We start from the raw sequence: 23,776 nt of genomic DNA on the forward strand, positions 1-23,776 counted from the left end.
AGATGTGTTAGGGTTTAATGTGTGGAGAGGAAAACGCTTTTGTCCTCTCTCTCTCTTTGTGACTGAAACAGATGAGAACTGCACTCATTTGCGCACACTGATGCCTACTGTATGGTTCCACTCCTTAGTCTAATCAGATTTGGGGGTCAGTGTCAGGTCATGTCGGAAAACAAGTTTGTCTGACCTAATGTGGCTTTCAGAATGATCACCGATCTGTTTCATCTGAGTTTACTAGGTCAGTGCTCCGTCAGGTAAACTGTGTATGCTATCTGACTGATTTCACACTGATTATTTTGCCTAAAATGTCAACTAATACTTCAAACTTATGTGTTGTGTGTATGCTCTGAGAAGTTTGTTTCTTGAAGAGGATAACCAGTGCCTAGCATGTATATCTCATATGAAGAGTCTTCTTTGGATGATGAGAGAGGGAGCACTTCAAAATGATCATCCAGTCAATTCTGAGCTCCCTCCTCTCTCCAAAAGGGAGAACAACAGGCTGATGTGTTGTGTTGAGAATCTAACTCATCCTCATCAACTCTGCACCAGATTTAACGGCAGGTTGATAAACTCCATCGCAGTTGGGTGGATCATATGTTGTAATATTAGACTTTAGAAAAATATCATTAGAACAGACTCACTGACTGGACTGATCACAGTTCTATTGTTAATCTACAAGGTCATTTAAAGTTTGAATGTAGTCCCTGCCATTTACAAGTTGACACAGTCTGGGCACCTAAAACCATATGTCAATCTGTCTATTATTCCATGATTACCCATAATAATTGGAAAAAGTAGAAAAATAAGACTATGTAATTCAGCCAGTGCATACGGTTATTTGCTCAGCACTTGATTCATAATTGGATGGTAAGAGTGCAAACAAGAAAAAAAAAGGAGGGCGATGAGGAAAAAGTACAGATCTTATAGGTTCTGAGGCTGATCTAGCAATCCTGGAATACAAACAGTCATATATAGGCACTGAAGACTAAACTGGACTTAATCTTAGAATTTAGCTAGTATGAGGCACAGAGAACATATATGCTTTATTATCTGTTGGAGAGAGAGAGAGAGAGAGAGAGAGAGAGAGACAACAACAGCATAGAAAGACATACCACCCCTTCTTAGCTTTAGCTCTATAATAACAAACTAGGACAGCTCATTGGACTACTGTTACCCCATCTGTCCTCCTTCTGATTGGTTAATTCACTCAGACAGCTCTTTCCATAAGCCTCCCATAAACTCCTGCTCTAAAGCATTGTCTAGTATAAACATATGGGCTTGTCTAAGCATCTTATTAGTGTACATTACCACTAGCTAAATCACATTAGCTCACCAAGAGGTGCTAGTGCCACACTCACAGCCAGAGGGGGTTGAGATAAATTTAAGTTTAATTACAAGAAAAGCAACTGCTTTGTGGAAGAAAAATGTGAGATTGCAATGTTTAAGCTCCAAAACTGGGAGCTCACTTTCTACCATAAGGACACCGACTGGTTTAACGCTTCTGTACTATGATTGGTTTCAGGGTTTGCTGTTGCTGTAACTGGTGACTGTCCAACCTAGGAGCTAGGTCAGGTCAGATAATCTCTTTGGTCAATATTACTGACTTAAGTATTGTTCAACAACCCACACAGACAACACTCCTCCTGTTCAAACAGTGGGGTTCATCAAAGTTGTATCTCACAAACACACTGACTTAGGGAGACGGATGAACTTGTACATTTATACGACAGCCATCTGTAGCTCAGAGCTTAATGTTAAATGGTTCATTGTGCTCTATGCACTGCCAACAGGTTGTGTGTGTGTGTGTGTGTGTGTGTGTGTGTATGTGTGTGTGTGTGTGTGTTTTCATTCAAAGATAATGTAAATAAAACATGTCATTAGTCAAAAGGACCTAGCAGAAAGCTCACTCACTCAGATGACATTTTTCCCTTTTGAGAACCTGTTGCTTTGCGACAAAGCTGCTTCTAATGCAGAAGTCAAACACAAGAGCAGAGATGGGCTAGCCCGTGTGTGTGTATGTGTGTGTATGTGTGTGTGTGTGTGTATTATCCCTCTATATACTGTATCTGCCAAGCACAACACACAGAACTTGGTTTTTCTCACAGTTAATGAGCAAAGGAGTACAGAAGGACATTCCCATCCACAGACATTACACAGTCACATCCCTCTCTAAACAGAGACCCATACTGCTGAGAACAGAGTCCATCCAAAGGCAAAAACAGATCAAATTATCTTTCAAATAGTTTCCATTTCCTAGCAGAGTTTTCTGTCTGATTTCTTTTGCTCTACCTTTTCCATATGGTAAATGCTAGGAAATCTCTTTCTCCTTTTCTCTCACTCTCTCTGTCACAGAATGTCAAATCTGACCCTCATAACCTCACTTTGTGACATTTTCCTGAGTGATCTGCCTTTTGCAATTTGATGAATCCTGAACGGTTAAATGCTCTTATTTAAAACAGCACAGCAGTTGGAATTTCACTTTTCCATTGCTCCATGATCACATAAACATATTGCAGAAAATGTCAGAAAGAAAACGTATACCTTTTTTTAGCTGTACAGCACCACTCTAACTTCTTTTTCTTTTCTTTTTTTTGTTTCCAATGAGAATACAAAATGAAACAAATAAGTTAAGATACCAAACACCCCAAGCTGAAGTGCCAATTTGCCTACAAATGGGAGGCTGTAGTCCTGGCATTGAGGTGCATGGTTAAGCATATGTGAAGCATATGGTTTATGTTGATGGGTTGAGCTATCTAGATCCAGGGCCAGGCTATAAAGTACCTTTACTCTCAAAGATCGGAAACAGAGATCCCCTTGGGTGCCACTCTGAGATAATTGTCCAATACATTGTCTCTTGAAGCTTTCTTACAACTGTCAAGATTCTGGTTACACACACTATCAGCTCCAGCAATTGTAACGCTTAGAAGAAGCATAAAGAGACACAGAGCCAGGGAGACAACAAGAGACTGAGAGAAAGAGTCTATATAGTTTTTAAGAGCCGATGCTAAACGTTACAGTGCTCATAAAATACATCTGAGAAACCTGATGTTTGATTTGGCCATGTTTTGCCTTGCCTCTGGTATTGCTGGTTTTATGCTTCAGATATGGATGCCATTAAAAATTTATCATGGCAACATTTGGACAAAGATTTTGGCAGGAACTTAATCTATGTCTTTGAAGATTTCAGCATGTAGTTATTGCATTATATCAGCATAAAGAGGCAAGCAAGACAACCAGGGAAAAGGGTGGAGGGGTGGGATAGGGGGACTACTTCTTGCATAACTCACAAACAAATTCATGACAGAGATTAACTGACCCTCTTTTAGTTGTCTAGATAAAAGACTTTTCACAGGAAATGTTAAAGAAACCTTAGTCTTTATAACCCAGATTCACGAGAACTATTGTAGAGCATAAAAGCGCTAGATGTTAAATGGGCTGGTCATTAAAATTCTTTATCTGCTAAGCATTCGTTTAGTCCTGAATAGGAAAAGAACAAACAGTGTGGTCCTATGGGAAGACTGGGGTACAGAGAGAGCCTTTTCTGTCCAGCTCAGAGAACCCCTGCACAGGCTCATATAGAGGGATTTGCTGTTCCTCTTTAATAAATGTGACCAAACACGATGCCTGTGAATGTTCTCAACCAGTCTTTCACCGCACAATCCTTTCCCATACCATCTCTCCCTCTAATACTTACACATATATTAACCTCACTATAGGGACTTACCGCTCTGAAACCAAAAAGGATGTTTTTGACAACTGATTGCCTGATAATGAAACTTCTCTGGAGTTGAACGAGGCATTTGAACTATAAAGACATTTTTATCCACAGAAATATCAGGAAAAAGTTACATTTGCACACACTTGGCGAAGAGTTACCTTTGTGAAAAATTGTCACGCAAATAAAACACCTTTAAAGGAGTTTTGAGGCTCAGTGGCTCCGAACCCTCTCTTAACTAACATGCTCTGAGATTTCATGCTGTGTACCTGATGTGTCTCACACCATTTGGCTGAAAGCATATCAGTAGTATGTTGCTATGCACTGCTTACAAATCTGATTTGCCTGCAGTTGATCCCAGATGTTGTTCCTGAGACTCATGCTATCTCCCTCTCTGTTTTACGTTTCCCTCAGAAACCTTGCCAAGAACTTTCCACTGCGAGAAAAAGAAAGAAAAAAAAAAAGAAGAAGAAGGGGTACAATCCTCCAGTTTCCCTTCAACAAACCTCCTTGTAAAACACCTTTATGCTGCTTGCTTTTGTGCCACGTTTTGGAGCGCAGAGCAGATTTCCAAATAATGACAGGAGAGTGCCAGACCCGTCTCTCTCCGGCCAAAAAACCTTATGAGAACCAGCACCAGCAAACTCTTCAGTTTCCATCTATTTAATGACAGATTTCAGTCAGAAAGGCAGGTCTGCTGCCCTATTCTACTTCACAGTTATACCTTTAACTTCACCACATCATCAAAACGGCTTTATGACAGAACACAGAAAAAAGAATATGCTACACTCATATTAACAAGGTTTAGAAGAAACAGTTTCTCTGCCTGAGGCATGATCTAAACGTAGAGCTACGACCAAATTGTTCTGTTCCGCAGTTTGGCTAATGAAACATCCCCCCGCCACCCTTTTTCACTGAGATGGTTAGTGGTTATGTCAACATTCACGAAGGAGGGAGCTTTTGGCTTTACTGCAAAATTATATTTAATGTGACAGCTTTGTTTTGAGCATGAGAATTTGTGTGTAGTGGTAGGTACAATGTGTCTGCGTGCTTCATTAAATGCAAAATGAAACAGAAAAAAAATTAAAAAGAGAGCACAGTATTAGTATTGTGCATACAGTTCGCTCTAACCATAACCTTAAACACCACAGTCTCTTTAGGCTGACTTACATTCACCTGATAATGGCTGAGTGGACCAGCAGTGGTTTCCCATAATTGAAAAGGGGCTGTGGTGAAATTGGGAGTCTGCTCTTGCTGTCTACCTTGCAGATTTTCTGCCAGATAGCAAATGGGATAACCATTTCCCCCAAAAGTCTTGCCCACAAAAATGTGAGGAGAACGCTCAAAGATTACTTCAACAGTGCCAAGATTATAAGGGGTTCTGTGCCCCTGATATTGTGATATAACACACAAGAGCTTCTTTCTTTCCTTCAAGGAAATTATTTTCTATATACCACTGTGCAAACACTGAGGGTACAACTTGGATTCATGGACTGTGCACTACATTTTGAAATAAACATGCATAAGAATCTGAAACATTCATCATGTAGCCTTTGAAGTAAACATTAATCTTCATTTTTCATATACGGCTCTTTAAAGAACAATAAAAGTAAGATCTGCAGCCAGGCTGTACTAAACCTACGACAATCCAGCCCTCCTCAATCATAAAGACGCTGACACATTCATATGATTTCAAACAGCAAGGTTCAACTCTTCATAGACTGAATCTGAAATTTAGGCTAAAATTTACGAATGCCAAAAGATAGAAATACCTCATATATCATGTTATAGTGTAATTGGCATAGTCAGTCAAACTTGGCTTTTTCTTTTCTTTAATAGTGCTCAAGTGATATTTTATTGTTGAAACTCTAACCAGCGTCCAGCAGAAGTCAAAATATACCCATCATTACTGAGTCACATGACCTATAAGGAATGAAGGAGAAGCGCCCAGTGGCATTGGCCAGCAGTACAGCAGAGTCCCCAAAAAGAGACATATACTTATGCGGAATAGCATGTCATTAGGTCTGATTGGAGCTTCGTGTGCCTTTGTATATAACTACACATTAACTGACCTCTGAGCAACAACACCCTAACCTTCCCTCAGTTGAAAATGAGCTCCACAGCTGTTGCTAAACAAACACAATCTCAGTCATGCTTGCTGAATTTTAACACATTAACAATACAATGTGTGGGCAGCAACCCTCTACAGTTATCATTTCCTTCAAATCAATCATTACTCAGACGCCACTACTGGTAAAAGAAAACACAACAGTGAACTGCGTGCTATTTCTGTAGAGACTGTAAATCTCAGTAAATACAGAGTGTCCATAGACATACTAAAACTTTACATCATCACATAAATCTTACTTTAAATGTTTGGATTTTTTTTTTTTTTTTCACTAAAACATTTCTGTCAGTTCCCCAAAATCTAACAAAGTACAGGTGTACAATGTCAAAGCTTCGTTTCTATTCAATTTACTGGTTAATAGTCACAGTGAAACTCTTTGAATTGATGAGCAGTCTTCAGAAAACTCTCAAGTATGGATAAGAGGACATTCCACATTAATCTTAATGCATTTGGTCTAGAGGGGTTACAAACATAGATAAAACGGAGAAGATTTTCTGTTCGCTTATGCACATCTCCATGGTCTTACCTGAGTCAATGGCAGCCACGATGAGAGTGTATTTGCCTTGTGCTTCACGGTCAAGCGTCCTGATCAGGTTGAGTTGACCATTGGAGGTCAGGCTGAAAGCTCCATCTTCATTCCCTCCACTCAGGCTATAACTGATCTGACCATTGGGCCCCTGGTCATCATCCCTGGCTACAACCTATAGCATGGGTAGGGAATTTAGTGATTAAGTGCCAGAAAATACAGCATGCAAATGGCATAAAATAACAAAGATATCAATATTTTGTAAACAGAGATATATTAACGTATTATACACAAAAATGTATGTGACAGCACAGCCGTAGTGCATGAACGAATTTATTAAGTTAAATTATTGTGCTAATGGTTAAAGATTTTCACATGAAATACAAAAACCTATGAGAAAGTCAGTAGTTTTAGAAACAAAAACAACAAATCAACACAGAGGATGCAGGATGTTGAATTGCAAACCACCACCACACTTACACTGGACTACAAGACATCATACATGGCTCATGGAATAAAACAAAAGAAATAGTGTCAACCATTTATAAGAGACTATGTTTAGTGATGATCAAATCAAGCCCTTAATTTGGATATATGTTTTTTCCACTGAAAACAAGCAGGTACAGCAAACATTGCTCATGAATCATGCAAGCCTGCAGGTGACCATTCTGAGCAATATTTATACTTTGCGGAACATTTCTGTTTTTCTCCCTTCATAAATTAAGCCAAACATGAATTAAATGTTTCCAAGTTGTACTGTTAAAGAACAGATCCCTTCAGTTACCAGAATCAACGTCCACAGCTTCCATTCAGAGCATGTATGTATTTTCTCTCTTCTCTCCTGAGTACTTTGTAGACAATAAATCTTCAAACCAGACAGGTTTTAGTGTTACTGTATCCTGTGCTGTTGGCACAGGTTGTCATACAAGGTAGAATAATTCTCTTGCTCAAGTCTGTAGGTTCTATACATAAGGACATAAATCTGTTTTGTCCTACTCATTAGTAGCTACCCTTGCTAGAGGAATATTTCTTTTCCACCCAAAGTAACGAAAAGGGCATGGCTGTATTGGCACCACAGCCACTGGACTCTTGCGTGGCAAACCAACAGCTGTTGGCATGGGTCCTTGTACAGCTACCCAGCGTTGTTTCCCCCCAGGTGTTGCCTGGGAGATCTATTTTGCTTTGGCCTCAGCCACCACTACATTATGTCATTGAGCAATTTTGAATTATACTGTTTCAACAAAATCTGTTACAGAAATCACCTTTTCAAGCAAGAGATGGAATTACACCAGATATTTATCATCCATGCATTTATGTCGAAAATAGGTAATGTTTTTGGTCAAAAATGGCAGATTTCAAATAACATAATAAAGGACTAGTTCTTACATATCAGCAAGTAAAGTCAAATTTACCTATAATATAGAACTGAAATGCCACCACTTGGAAAAATGATTTCAGTTCATGCTCTCGTGTACTCACCTGCAGGATATTCTTGGGCAGGTTCCCCAAATTCTCCTGAACGTTAACTACATACGGAGACAGCTCAAATGTTGGAAGACAGTCATTCACATCCAACAGCACAATATTGACTGTAGCTCGGTCCACCCTCGAGCTACTCCCACGATCTGCTGCTTGAACAACCAATGAATATGATGGCCGCACCTCACGATCCAGTTGCTTTGCCACAGAGATGATTCCAGTAACGGAATCAATCCGGAAATCGGAGTTTGTGTTACCACTGGTGATGGAGAACCTAATCTGCCCATTGGTTCCCTCATCAGCATCACTAGCATAAACCTGGAGAATGTCAGTTCCAGTTAACGTGTCCTCCTCAATTTCAATGTCATAGATATTCTGAGAGAAGCTGGGCGTATTATCATTGACATCCAGAATGATCATTGTAACCTCCATGATGGAGGAGAGGGGTGGCTCACCCTTATCTGTTGCCACCACCGTCAAGGTGTAGTTAGACATCTCTTCACGATCCAGCTCCCCTACTAATCTCACATCTCCATTGATGGTACCAATAGTGAACTTATTCCCATATGGCCCACGTAAAGAATATTCCACGTAGCTGTTTGGTCCACTGTCAGCATCCATGGCCTGGGCTGTGAAGACCACTGTGTCCACTGGTGTGTTCTCCTGGATGTATGTCATCTTCTGGGAGGTAAAAGTGGGTGGACAGTCATTGACATCCAGCAGGATGATTGACACTTGGGCTGTGCTTGTAAATCGTGTCACAGGGGGTTGGGCGAGGTCATTAACAGTAACCACCAGGTTGTAGAAAGACTGGGTCTCTCTGTCCAGGGCCTTTCTGGTCTGCAGGATTCCTGTATTGGTGATACCAAATTGAGCTTGTGGATCCCCTGAGGTGATGGTATAAAACAGCTCCGCGTTGGGACCTGGAAACATATCAGTAAGTTTGAAGTCATTTACTGAATATTTTCATAAAATCAGTATGAAATGTGAGCTTTCTTTGAGTTTCAACTCTGCTTAGTCACTTGTTTTATGTAGTAGAATAATATTATGGAGCATACAAAACAAAAATGGTGATCTGAATTCAAGATAACAAAAACTAAATGTATGTCCTGATATATTTTTTATGACACACAATACATTGTTGCAGGATGCAACCATTACACATTTCATTCATCTGCGTAGGCTTGTCAAGTTTTGTATCAAAAGGCATTTCCAGGTATTGTTTGAATATAAAAGCTGGACATTCATTCTCTTCTGACTCAGTAATCTAAAGAAAAAAGTTTTTTTCTGAGCTAGTTTTCGATTCAACAGCATAAACATATGTTTACATAATAAGTGTGTTGTGAAAGATTGCATTCATTTGATGAATAAATCATTTATTTGAAAAACATGCTGAAACCAATCTTTTGCTCACACACTGATTGTGAAACCCAAACTAATCTACTCTCTTGAGCCAGTGAAAATGGGCTCAAATTGACCGTCCGTAATTCAAGTCAGTGGAGTGTTCATGTGGAAAGTGCCGGCACCTTCCCACACTGGTTTTATTTACAGTACACAGGCAATCTCTTATCAAAGAGCAGGTCAGAGACTGTCCCGGTTTTCAGCAGTGGTCACACAAGTCACGCCTCAGGAAGTGCTAACAATGATGTTTTGTGACTGATATCATCATTACTTAGGCAACTGGCTCCCTCAGACTCACTGTGAGTGTCTGCAGAGGTTTAGAAAGGCAAAGAAAACCAACATGGAGACAGACAACAATCCCTCACCCTTCACAGGGGAATGTAGGTCACCATAACCACATTAGATTCCCATTTAGCCCTGAGTCTACTGAGGAGTGACACTGCACTAGCAGCACTGTGTGGAGACAGATCAACAACATTTTTCAGCTCAGGCTATAAGCATTGCCGTGTCGAGGCAAAAAAGGAACTGTAATGTGACATTCTCTTTGGGTACAAATGAAATGAAACTCTTAACAAAGCCTCATTTTCACAGGGAGCAAAACATTTACAAGATCACAAGTGACAAGTATGTGCCCCTTTTCCATGACCTTACACACACAATAAGAAATTAAATATCCAGAATACCTAGAATAGATTTGCTCTCCGAAACTCACACACAATTAATACATCTTAAAATACCAAGAGTTAATATCTTTTTTCATAAACTAATACAACTTAATCTAAGAGTGTCTTATGATGTATTTTTAGACAGACAAAAAGACTACTAGAGATCGCACCATCATCAGCATCAGCAGCCGCCACAGTGAGAATCGAAGATCCTGGGTTGACGTTCTCACTGATGGATGCACTGTATATGCTGGTGTTGAAGATGGGTGGGTTATCGTTGACATCTAGGACATTGAAGTAAACCCTGACAGAGCTAGCCTGGCCACCACCATCTTCTGCTCTTGCTGTGAGGATGTAGTATTGCTGCACCTCATAATCCAGCGGCCGAGTAACATTAAACACTCCCGTTACTGGATTCAGGAGAAAGGTGGCGTCCTCATCATCTTCTTCCAGTGAGTATGTAATCTCACCATTCATGCCTGAGTCTGAGTCACTTGCCAGAATTGCTGCCACTATGGAGCCTGTGGAGAAAGAAAAAATGTGAAAAATGTTGAGTATTAGAGAGAGGCCAGATTTATCAAACTTCATCACACATAACAGGGGGAAAAACACCTTCATAATGTTATGTACTAAGTGGACAGAAGTGTTAAAACACCGGTATGACTGTTGTAATAAGCAATAGTGGAGATAGTTTCCATTACTTTTGAAAGAACTTCAAGAAACGTGCTGTGAACAGTTTCTTTCTCCAATCTGTGGAGTGTTTATATTGAGTTGCTGCAGTCATAAGGGATAATACATATACGTGGTATTGACACAACACCAAATACACTCTGTTCTTTATACCAGTTCCCTGTTTGATTTGCTAGCGTGGCACATGGAGAGCAGACAAGAGATGACCAAAACCCTCTGGACAGCACTCTTACACAGAGACTCTAAACAGTCATGGGGATAAGATTGTACCTGGAGTTGTGTCCTCTGGGATGTCGAAAGAGTATGTAGAACGGGAGAACTTTGGTGTGTGGTCATTCACATCACTGACAGTAATGTTGACCCTCATATCTGAAGACTGTTGCCCATCATCTGCTCTCACCAGAAGGGAATATTTGGACCGCCGTTCCCTGTCCAGCCTTTTCGTGGCTATCAGGTCACCTGATTCTGGATCAATCCGGAAACTGTCATCTGCTCCACTAATAATAGTGTATGTGACCAAAGCATTAGGACCCTACAATGAAAAATTGAAAGTACTTAGCTTTGCTGACAACTGCTCAGAATGCTAGCTAATTATGGACATGCTAATGGTAATACCAGGTGGCATAATAGAGCCTGGTGTTGAAATACATATCACTGTAACACATTTCATATCCCATTATTGTCAATTAAACAGAGTGCTAAGTATTTTATTTCCCTGGATAGGGGTAGAATTTCAGAATGGTTAGCATTATAAACTTCAGCTGACCAGCTGGCATTCTCAGACAGGGCAACTTGAATTGCATACATACCTTTCACCAGACACTGAATATATTACAGCAGGTACACAAGTTCATATGTAAATGTGACTTCTGGAGACTACATTTCAGTATTAAATATCCACATGAGGACAAAAAATGATACAGAAGGAGGGAGCAGGGCATAAAAGAAAGAAAGAAAGAAAGAAAGAAAGAAAGAAAGAAAGAAAGAAAGAAAGAAAGAAAGAAAGAAAGACCAAAAAAAAAAAAAACAGCAGCTGAATGGGCGAATCCTCTAAGGAGTGGCTTGTGGTCTTTGAACTCGGAGGCTATAGTGTTCCTCTATAAATTCAGCTAATAGATCCCTTGGTACCTGTGCTAAGTACAAGTATTACATATGTGATACCATAGCTAACTAGAGGGGAGAATAGGACATGGCAGATGGATAATTCCAGTGACAGATCCTGACATTCCTATTTGTTCTGTGGACAATACCAGTCCAGACCACCGTCTCCATGAGAAGGACATTAAAGATCAGATGCACTCCAACTTCAAAGGCAGCAGCTCACCAAGTTGTCAAGAATATTTTCATTCAAAATAAAGGACTGAAGTAAAATATTCTTTCTATGCTGTTGTTCTCTCTCTCTCTCTCTCTCTCTCTCTCTCTCTCTCTCTCTAGAGAAGGAGTCACTTGGTTTATGGTTGACAAAGCATAATGCAGTTATTAAAATATAACATTAAACTTTTACCCTTAACCTCCTAATTAAGGTTTGTTGAGAAAATCGTGCCATTCGTCTGTGTTGAGATAGATTGCTTTTTCCAGGGAGTTTTATCTCATAAAAACTGAGCCAGTGTTACTGCACAGTCCTGGATGTCATCAATCAGATTTCTAGGTCTGGGATTCCCATCAGCCACCAGGCCTGCAACTCAGCCCAACACCCTCCATTAGCCAATTAAATGTATGATAGGGAGACAAGGAGGGGCACAAAGGGGATGTGGTACATCGGAAGGGTCTGTCTTTGACACTGACCGCTAAACTGACCCCCTCCTGAACTAAAGTGTAAAGATTTTACTGCCCTTCCCAAAGCCCTGTGGGAAGGGGGTTAACTGGAGCAATTAAAAAGCACAGCAACAGGAAGACTCGGGGCATACGGAAACTCATTTAGTACTGCTGTGATTTGGGTACAGGGGGTGGGAGAGCAGGAGAAGAGGGGTGTATTTGGGGAGATCTGGGGTTCATGAGTTGACAGGAAATCAAGCTTCCAGAAACATAAGTAGCCACAATGCACTTCTCCACTGCTCTTATAATCAATGCCAACTCTATTAGCTTTGGTAATGCCACATAAGGCCATTAGTTAGAGCCCGAATATTCTGCTAAAATGAAGGGTCTGATTGCTGAGTGCTGAGTATTAGAGGACCACTTCCCCCTTGAAGCTGTTGTGTGACTGTCAAGCCCTTTGGTTATTCACTTGTAGAAATGTAGTCTATCTAGAGTTTTACTAGAGTCTCACTCTCTGACCCAAATTCTTTCCTCTAGTTGAGAATACACTTTACCGAGAAATACTGTGGACACATAGATGGAACAATACATATAGCATTTTAGCTTCTTATATCGCTTACATACAGACCAATATATTAATTAGCCAAAATGTTGTCTATCACAAGCATGAAAAAGTAAGGAAAACATATTATATGACCTGAGAGTGTATGAGTGGTTTGTGTTCAGTTTGTAATATAATGAGTTGACAAAAACATCTCTTTCAGAAGTGCCTAAACCATAAGAAACCGAACCTCTGAAACCAGAAGCCCAAGCACAACTTCTGAAAAATCCTCTAAACTAAGAGCAGCAATTTCTCTCCTTGAAGTGGATCTAGGCCTGACACAAGCCAATGTGCAGATCCTCTATTTTCATTGTAATAACACACACACACACACACACACAGACTCAGACACACACACAAGGAATCACATGTGTGGGTGTTTGAACAGGAGCAATCATTATGATGTCTGAATGGAGCCCCTCATTCAGCTGGCCAACAGCTTGAGCGTATGGCTTTTCCTTAGTTTATCACACATGTGGCTTTTTCGAATAGGCTCCAAGTCTTTCAGCACACTCAGTGTGGCAGCAAAACTTAGATTTCCTGGACTAGGATGTGGGCAGAATGTTGGCCAGTGTAATCGGGCCAGAAAAAAAAAAAAAAAAAAAAAAAAAAACTCGAACAAGATGCAGGCATCACTGTTTAGTGGCCTGTTCATTTTTTGAGGACTCTTTTGTATGCGTTTACTCCCATAACTCAGAATGATCAAACAAATTTTATAGTGTGTATTATTCATTGCTGCCGAGGAAGTAAATTAATGATTTATTATCACATAGGCTGAGTGCTGAATGACCGAGGCATTCAGTTCTGCAAAGTTCCCCACTTGTCATGTGTAGGGTGCAATTCTAACTGAACTTACTGGACAATCTCACCAAAATGACAGTTCCAGAGTCTCAACCCTGGATTTTTCTCATACAAAGACCTTCAGGGAAAATCGAGGTAACACTTCTGTCATAAAAGAAATGAGAGGCTCCACATAAGCAGCAGCCCATGTTCATATTCTCACAGACCAAGCCTTTTCCACAATGGCCCCAATTCTTTCCATTGCATTTGTCCTCTTGTTGGCACTGCACTCGGCTTTAGGTCTGAGCTGCACTGGGACTGTCTGACTTTCACTCAGCCATAGATTTAATGTCCACATCCTGCCGCAGTGGAGAGAGATGAAGCTCTTTCATAATGAAGACTGAAACCAATGATGTAATCAATGCTACAAGACACTCCCAGGGATTCTCTACATGACAATTTAAAAATCCATCGTTAACTGCCTTCATCTATGTGACACAATGCCTCCAACTACCAGACCTCTACACTATCTTCAGAATGTGAAAGCACAGAAATAGGAGGACCTTGGGACAACCGAAATACTCAGTCTCAGCCAAGCAGTTAATGCAATCGTACTGTCTCACAATTTTCAAACGCATAACTTTGTCTAGAAAGGTAACAAGTAAAGGATGTCTTCCAAAGAGTATTTGCTTCATTTCCACATTTACTGGATTCACAGCACAAAGGAATCACAAGAAATTAAGGTGATTGACACATTAGAGACATTTATATTATTATTGCTATTGTGTTGTTATTATAAAATCTGCAGCTTCATTAAGACTCTAAATATATCTTGAGTTTGGCCCAAATCAGACATCATCGGAAGTATTTGGCAATTACAAAACATTTTTTTGACCATTCAGACTCTGAATGCTATAAATGACATTCAGGAACGGTCTACATGTTCCATACAACCACTGGGTTTATTGGGGCTTCCGTGAGTAGGTTAAGTTAAAACACTAATGCATGACTTATTCTTTGCTGCAACCCCGGCGAAAATTTATGACATAGACTACCATTCAAACATGCATCAGCGTTGCCAGAGTATACAGAGAGAATATTCCAGAGAGGTCTGTACCTCATCTGCATCCGTGGCTGTTAGCTGTATTATCTTGAATCCATCACCAATGTTCTCCTCAATTGTGACATCCAGAAGATCAGTAGGAAAAACGGGTGGGTTGTCATTGATATCCTGTAGGGTGATCTCCACCTGAGAAGAGAGAAAAAAAAATCTGCATTTACATTAAGAACAAAACAAGCCCACTGGTGTTATAAAGTTTAAATGCTCAGCACAGGATTCATCATATCACTGACCAACTGATATCCAAATTTCACACTTTTACTCATAGAGAGACTTTATTTAATATTTGGTGGGGTTTAAACCAGAAAATTGAGATTTAATGGGATGACTCAATGCACTCCAATAAAAGGTCAGTTTAGTCTCTCTTGTGTAGATGTTGTGTAGGCTCCAAAACACATAGTTTATGTTATTTAGCTATTTTTCACAGTAGAGGACCCTTTCCCTTTAAGGCTTGCTGTTAAATTGCCAAGCACAAGTGATTCAGTAAACATTTCTACAGAGAGAAACATGATGGTGTCAAATTATTTGCTACAAGTCCGAAAAACACACCATTTGGATCCTTCGCTCTCAACTTCAGCTTGATCCTGTAACGTCTGCTAGAGTAAATATGCATTTCTAAGCCAATAAACAATGCTCGATTCGAATCAAAACAGACATTTTCTTTGCATTTTGTGTTTATTGCTTCTATAAATATGGAGAAACCATGTTTAAAATTTCTGGGCGTTGCAAACTCTGTGAAAGTCGCCTGTGATTAAGGTAGCTCCATGCCAAGCCAAAAAAGAAAGAAAAAAAGAAAGAAAAAAAAAGGAGGAAAACACTATGTCTATGCTTTCTGAGCTTTCACACATTCTTTCAGTGCGTATTGACACTAGGCTGTGTGCTTGCTTGAAATAGGAAACGGGAAAGGAACAACTGCTCCATGTTCACAATAGCCGCATTTTAACCAACAAGTCTCTGTAAAGGTACTGGCACTGCAGACAATAGGTTCAGACACTGGGGGACCACCAAGGGGAGGAAGGGGGGAGGGGGGAAAATGGTGGGGGATAGAGGCCTATTCATTCCTCCATTCACAGGAAAAGCAGAGCTCACGTGAGAAGTAAATCCACTCGGAGTTACTTTCAGTAGTAAAGACCAGCCACAGTCACACGACCCTCAGCCCTGGAGTTTATTAAATAGAGAACCCAGAGGCTCCCTCCCTCACTCTGCTAAACTATTAAAGCCTTCTGGCCAACTGAACAAAACAAAAATCAGAGCTCAGTGACAGACTGAATACAGGGATTACAGAGGAACAAAAATATCATAGTTAGAAACGTATTCTGCGAGTCAGTAGTTTTGCCTTTGGTACATATGTTCTTACAGGGTAGGGGAAAAAAAAGAAAACAGCATGCGCAAGTATGTCTGCTGTATGTTTATGCCTAAAAACGGCAACACAAAATCAATTCATAACATATTTCAAGACCTTTTGGTCTGCAATAATGTGAAAACTTTTGAAGTTCTGCCACAGAAACTCTGAAACCATTCAAGTAAATATTTATATTTGCACTTCAGAGGAAGACATCGCACTACACTATTTGTGATCTGTTCAATATCCACTCCCATATGTAGGCTATGCAATTTTTTTCATGCTTACTATATCTGTTACGGCATCTCGTGATCAGGTTCCCATGGTAATCACTTATTAATCTGCCTTAATTATTCCCATACCAATTCTAGGACATAGAGGAGGTGACCTTTGGTCAACATAATTGGCAGCAGAGGGGATCATATTCACACGCGTTCGCCCCCGATCACAGACAGCATGTATAATGTAAAAACAAGTCGAGACGTCCAGGCGCGAGCTGACCCGTGCAGCAGGGACTGGGCAAAGTCAACAAACGATGAATATTTATCTTACACTCGTATCCCCTTGATGTGTAAATAATACAAGCACTTTTTTAGGGGGAGAGAGATTAATTAAAGAAGAAATGCAGTTATGAGAAATAATTATGCTGTGTGCTTTAGTTTGTGTTACCCAGCATCCCTTGGGATAGTAATATCAAAGAGCTGTGTGAAAAATTGATTGGAGGAAGAGGAAGAGAATAAGGAAGGGAGGTACGTTTGTTCCTGCCCAGGGTTGTCACTCAGGGGCAAGGCGCTTGGGTGCAGGTGAAACACATTAGTTTACACAGAAAAGATTGAATTTCCACGACTACTGTTTCAGGTTGCAGCTGCTAACTGTCTGCTTGCCTCCATTATTTATAGGCTGTATCAATGATTCACATCCCGGCACTAGTCAGGCACTGACAATTATGATACCTTCGATGCTCTTCAATTTATCAGATGATCTTCAGGTACAGTTTACACAGAGCAAAGCTGTTATATTTCACTTATACAACCACAACAATGACTATAGCAATCCTTTATACAAGTGGTTAAATTTTTCATGGACATGGACAATAGCAATTACATCTGCTGGAACATATGTTTGACCTGTAACAATGCGTTTACTATAACATAAAAGAGTACTTGTAACAGTACCACTGCTGTGCCTGGATTGAACTGAAATGTGCTTATAGCAACGTATATAACATTATAAAACGTTAAAACCAGGATCATTCCGTTTTCTATATTTGTGTCACGTTATGCACTCAATCAGCACTGGAGTGACTTAATGCCATTAGAATAATTCTCATATAATAATTACATGAATCATCACCTCTGCACTTCCCGTGAATCAAACCTTCAGTGGTCAGTCAGAAGTCCCTGCGGTCTCAGAAGTTGATATTGAGAAACATAATATAATAACATAATACAGAACCTGTATTCCAGGGGACTGGCATACAATGGAGCTGTGTACCTCTCTTTCACCATACTTCATCTTTCTGTTATTTAATATGGAGAAACATTCACTGAACGAATATGTTCTCCTCTCCCCATACAATTCATACTTGCAGTCTTGGCAAGATCCTTGCTAAGCTCCCTCAGAGAGTAAAATTCTCCATCCTTTAAACAGCCTGCTCTTCCCCTCAGTAGGCTGAACACACATTTTCTCATTTAGGGAGTCAGTCACTCTCTCTTCCAACAAGGCCTAATTAATGGACTCCCACTCAACAGTCCTCTTTAAATATGACTAATATTTCATGTCGGCATACTCTTGTATAAGCATCAAATTAAAATATAAATGTATGATCTCCACACAATCTTACATATTTTCCTTCCACAGAAACTTAAGGTAGCTGCTCCAGAATCTGGTGTTGCCCATTTTAAAAACTAACCAAATTAACATAATACATCATACCTTTCCATTTCAAAGGAATATATTACTGATGGGATGATAATGTGGAATCGAGTTAGCGTTTCATTATGCAAGATTCCCAAATTTCCATTTGCCTTTGTCTCATGTGCAATGAACATTGGCAATTTCGGACACAACACTTTATCACGCAAGAAAGCTAAATTCTCTAAAATCTCAGAGTCGTTATTCACACTCTGGCTAAGAATTAAATGAATGGTACTGAGCATTTTTTAATGCCAGAATATGAACTTGATCCTTAAAACTTTAAGAACATATGTTGATTCTATTAAAGAGCCAGGCAGAATACAATATTTGTTTGCAGGTAAATGATGGCAAAATCTGACAGTGCGAAATGTGAGAAAGGCCAGACTGTGGAACAAAGAATTGTGGGAGGAATACGAGATCTGAGCTCTCTATCAACAAAATCTCTGTACATATTGAAGGACCACAATTCCCATGATTACTAAATGAAGGATTAGGAGATCTTTTTTGAAGCCATTATGGAAACTGGCTTTGTGTTAAAGTGCGCTTCCGCTGGACAGAGGTCTGCTTCTGGGACTTTTCCCGTTTATCAGGTAGTTAAAAAAAAAAAAACAAGAAAAAAAAAAACTATACTGTAACACTGTTGTTCTTGTGATTTGAAGAGAAGGCTACCTTGTCTCCTACAGTGACAGAGTGAGTGGCAAGTAGCCTCTGGTTCACTTAAGGCTGTAACAAGTTTGACAGCCTTTGTTAAGAGGGTAAATCTGTACTATCCATATATCTATGGTACTGTTGAATTATGTTACGTAGGACCCTACTCCAAACACAATGTACAACTGTATATAAACTTACCTGTTAGCTACTTGTGTAACATTTCTGTGCGTTTGGGATGCAGTCCAAAAGTGATCACTATTTACAGGGAGCTGTATCACCTACTGAATTATTTTTGTTTCCTCCCTTCTCAATAAAATCTCACTTCTATTCCTTTAAAACCATGGTAACCAGCTTGCGTTATTTGCATGTCCTAATATAAAAACCTTATGGTGGATTGGCGGCCCACTTGATGAATGTCTGGTTCCATCTGCGGGAATGGCTGGGCCGTATAGGGGTGATATAGAGGCACAATCACCCCAACTCATTTCCTGTGACTCCCTGAGACATGCAGACAAAGGCCATCTTTATTTCACTTTATCTTCCCGTTCGTTCGTTCCTCATGTTTAGATATCACGTCAGGTTCCTTAGGGGCCACAGATTTACGGGGATGTTAGCTTAAGAACCCGTGGGTATCGTGGGTCAAGCACACATCTCCAAGTACCATTCCCGCTATCCATTTTTTTATGCCAAAAGGAAACATAAGCAAATCATAAAGCCTCCTATTCCAGGTATAAATAATCTCATCCTTATGCTTTTTATAAGTATGCAATCATGACCCGCTTGATTTGTCAAACAAAAGCCGCCGCGGTAATCAATCTTCCCGCCCGCAGCCGGAGGCCTCGCGTGTGTGCTTAAGAGCCTGGAGGAAGAGAGTTTTCGGGGATGGGACTAGAACATACCCCGGAGAATAGGCAAAGCTGGAGGAATGCCAGAGAACGGAGAACAGGACCGGGGAGACGTCAGGATACACTCATCTCTCCTCCGCCCGCGCCCCAAAATGTCTCTCCAGTACAGGAAGAGTGTAAAGAGACAGGAGAGACAAGTGTCTGCGAACAATCAGTGAGCACCTCCTCTTATGTAAGCAGGAGGGCTGGGAGCACAGGGCACTGGACAAGTGGTTTTAATAAAGAGCCACTGCCACCCTCTCAGAGGAGTACTTCACCCCCGGTTAAAAGACAGTCTATCTTCAGTTGCTTCTCAAACACTCCCTGAAGACCATGTATAGTTCTTAGCTTGAAGGAAGTGTATCATGCTACCCTAACCATACCTCAGAGAATGGTTTAAAATCTAGTACTGGTACAAAGAATTTATGATTTTATTATCAGATAACAGTATATTTTGGTATCTCAGCACCTTACTATTAATCATATGATATTATGACCTATGGTCGGGTAATTTATGGCAATGCCTCTTTCTTTTTGTGCTTTTCTACCACATTTTAAATTGGATCTTCTGGTCAGCAGTAGTTGATACATTTTAAATATGAGATAAATTGATATTTGTTCCTTTGGCAACAATGACAGAAGACAAGTACAAAAGAACAAGAGGACAAGTTTTTCTGAACAAGCGCATATAGTAGTTCAGCGTAATAGTAGTTTAACTTTTGCCCCTTACTGATGTTTTGGTATTGCTAAATTACCATATGTTACAGACCCTGAACCTTACGGTAACTTAATATTAAAATGCTATGCACATCAAATACTTTATTTCCACATAAGAGATGAAAGAAAATGAAAAATAATGAAAAGAAAAGAGAAAAGAAAACAAAACTTGGGAAAAAATATGCTTTGAAGTTTGAAAAAAAAAAGAACACACACAATCTCCCCCCTTTTTATCTTTGGTGCCTCTGTAAAGTGTGATTTGATAAAATACAAGAAGGTCATAGCTGAGGTGTATGTGTACATATGTGTGTGTGTGTGTGTGTGTGTGTGCGTGTGTGTGTGTGTGTGTGTGCGTGTATGAGTGTGTTTGTGTGTGTGTGTACATAAGCTTGAATCTACATTTGTGCCAGTGGTGTTATTATTCTGTTTTTACTCTGACGACCACAGACCATAGCAGAAACAAAGAAAGAAATAAAGCCACACGCAAAATCCTCATAAAAGGAAACTCAATGAGAGAGAAAAGTAAATAAATAAAGCTATGTCCTAACACAGCTACCTATTAATGTTAAAAAATACACTGTGTACTGTAGGCAAGGGAGAAGGGCTGCATGTTTATGGATGTCACACTTTTTCCTTTTCCTCCACCAGTGGATTTGATTTGCATGAATCTGGGCTGCTATAAAGATTTAAGAGTGGAAGATAGCACACATCACTCCTGTCTTTAGTTTTAAGATCAATCCCTTGGGACAAAAACCCTCCTTACCAGGAGAGAACAAGGCATCTCTCTCTCTCTGTCTGTCTGTCTGTCTGTCTGTCTGTCTCTCTCTCTCTCTCTCTCTCTCTCTCTCTCTCTCTCTCTCTCTCTCCAAAGTCTGCATCCAAGTCTTCTGGAGAGAGAGGCCCTGCTATAAAAGCTATTCCAACATCCGTTTCATAGTCGCTGTCGACCATGATTGATGCGTAAGATTTCTAGCAGCAGAAATAGTACCAAAAAAAAAAAATCAAAAAAAGAATAAAATGAGAAAGGAGGAGGCTGTAGCTTTGCCTGGATGTAGTATCATTAAGCATAAAAAGAGACTCTAATCCTCTCCATCTGTTAATTTCCTCTTTCTTATGTAGCGTACATCACATGATATGACATCATGTTTCAGTGAAATACATTTGTTCAACCAAAAGCCACATCCTCTGAGCCAGTTTGTTGGTATATTCTGCCAGTGGCATGGGTCTTCTAAGGACTACACCAGGTTGAAACCCCATGTCCCTTCCTTCACTTTCTGTCCCTCTTTGAGCTCTAACATGGATTTGATCCCAAAACCAGGCAGGGGGAGGAGGAGAGAGATCATACGATTAAAAGCTCCAACAGGGTTTAAACAAGCCGGTCTCTGTGAGAAACCATCCAAGCACCCCCCGCGGCCTGTGTTTATACGAAAACCCTGCAAACAGTAACAATGGGAGGGGAGAGAGAGAAAGAAAAAAAAAAAGAAAAAAAAAGAAAGAAAGAACGAAAGACAGAAAAGCACCCAGCAGTTGGTACCTAATCAGAAAGGTTTGTGCGCTGCGGCTTTCCAAACTGCATGACTGTTTAACTGCCGCAGAGGGAGGCAGTCCAGAGCGAGGCTCTTCCCTCACAGGCCTTGAGGAACAGCACTCCCAGACACTCCAGAACCATCATAAACATGCAAATCTCTAAACCACAATCACACCTTTGTCTCTCTACTCCTCAGTTCTTTCTCGTTCTCCGTGCCTCTCTTTTAAAGCCAGCTCATTACATTCCAACCATGATGCAAATTTGTAGAGAAATGTTAGGAAACGCTGTGGCAACATACCCCAAACATCACTGTAATATTGTTTTAAAAGTTTAAATATTGCCTGAATCAGCATATCAGAAAGTCAGCTGAACAACTGAGATATTTTAACAAGACTAAAATGGCAGCAACTTTTGCTTAAATGGAAAAAAATGGGTTGTGCTGAAGTTTATATTGAAACTTCATGGAGCAAGAAGAAATGAACGTGTACTTGGATGGGTTAAACTTTGCTTCAAATCATAAAATTCCACTTGGTGACTCCTGATCCATAGAATAACCCCTTCTTTCTCTGTTTTTTTATTTTTTTTTATTTTTTACTTCTTTTTTTTTTTTTTTTTCTTTTCGGTGGCCATGCAGCTATTGCTCATTTACTGAAGCGTACATCTGCATCTGTCATTTAGAAGCTGAGAGGAAACGTTTGGTCGAATCCGAGGACCTTACGAGGGGCAAGAAAGAGAGACAGAAAAAAAAAATGAAAGAGAAATGTTGATGCATTTAACATGAGGGAGTGTAAAAAAAAAAATCTGCCAAATAACTCGACAATAAGAGATGGTTTCCCCCTGCTGAGGCCATTCATGGGCAGAGAGACTCCAGACATAAGCAAGCACTGGAGAGAGAGAGAGAGAGAGGGAGAGAGAGAGAGAGAGAGAGAGAGAGAGAGAGAGAGAGAGAGAGAGAGAGATGGCTGCCTTTCACTGCCTCTCATAAACTGGGTCTATGGATCTGACAGAACTAACGTCCTATTTTTATACTGAAGATGGGTCTCGTCTCAAAGATTATAAGTCATCATTAGGTAAACAAAGCACACTTTTTATTCACTTTTAACACACACACACACACACACACATACAATCGATAGTTGTATTTCAAACCAGATAAGTGAATGTAAGATTATCTTTTTCTTTTTTTTTTTTTTTACTAGACTGTAAATATCAATTTTCTTTCTCTTTTTTAGTATACAAAAAAAGAGAAAGAAAATTGATTCTCTTTTTTAGTTCACACATGTGCTCCTCCTGAAGGCCATGATACATGAGCAGTAGAAAATGGTAGCCTACGTGAACTTTTTTGTGTCCCCTGGATCACTCTTGACCATAATTTAAAGCATTTGTCCACAGATTTACTGTGTGATGCATGAGAAACGTGGCTCTGGCTTCTCATTGGGCAATCAGATAAATAAACGCCCTGAAGTTTCTGTTGGTTCAGATTAGAGGGCAGGCCTGTTATACAGACACTGCACACAACACAGTTGTGTTTCAGTCCTCACAAAATACTCCCTTGATTCAATTTTATGACTTATTGGATGAAAATCAGTCTGAAGCGGTTCTCCACAACTAAGAATTGTCTCACATTTGAAAGACATCTTTGAAGAGATCGCTCACCCCCACCTCCACCCCCCACCCCCACCCCACCTTCGATAGAGAGTTTAAATAATGCTCATCTTTTGGCAGTATTGACCACTACAGCTGTGGGGTCCTCTCTCTGGCTTTGTCCACTGAAGAAAAAAAAAAAAAAGAATCATCAAGAGGAAAAAAAAAAAAAAAAAGCGTATGGTTTTCCAGTCTCATAGACATGCTGTTTTGTTCCAGTGCACGCTTGGACAGCA

General features: G+C 40.1%; 1 protein-coding gene across 1 annotated transcript in view; it reads right to left on the reverse strand.

Moving 5' to 3' along the window:
- fat4 (FAT atypical cadherin 4) overlaps window positions 1–23,776 on the reverse strand; it is an 80,383-nt gene that overhangs the window by 22,506 nt on the left and 34,101 nt on the right. The window contains exons 2-6 of the mRNA XM_030766006.1: window positions 14,855–14,986; window positions 10,872–11,133; window positions 10,082–10,432; window positions 7,846–8,768; window positions 6,367–6,541 (exon numbers count right to left, since the gene is read on the reverse strand). Coding sequence (XP_030621866.1) covers window positions 6,367–6,541; window positions 7,846–8,768; window positions 10,082–10,432; window positions 10,872–11,133; window positions 14,855–14,986 — 1,843 coding nt within the window. The remainder of the gene's footprint in view (window positions 1–6,366; window positions 6,542–7,845; window positions 8,769–10,081; window positions 10,433–10,871; window positions 11,134–14,854; window positions 14,987–23,776) is intronic.

This window comes from Chanos chanos, chromosome 2, assembly GCF_902362185.1.
Source record: "Chanos chanos chromosome 2, fChaCha1.1, whole genome shotgun sequence".
Classification (NCBI taxonomy): Eukaryota; Metazoa; Chordata; class Actinopteri; order Gonorynchiformes; family Chanidae; genus Chanos; species Chanos chanos.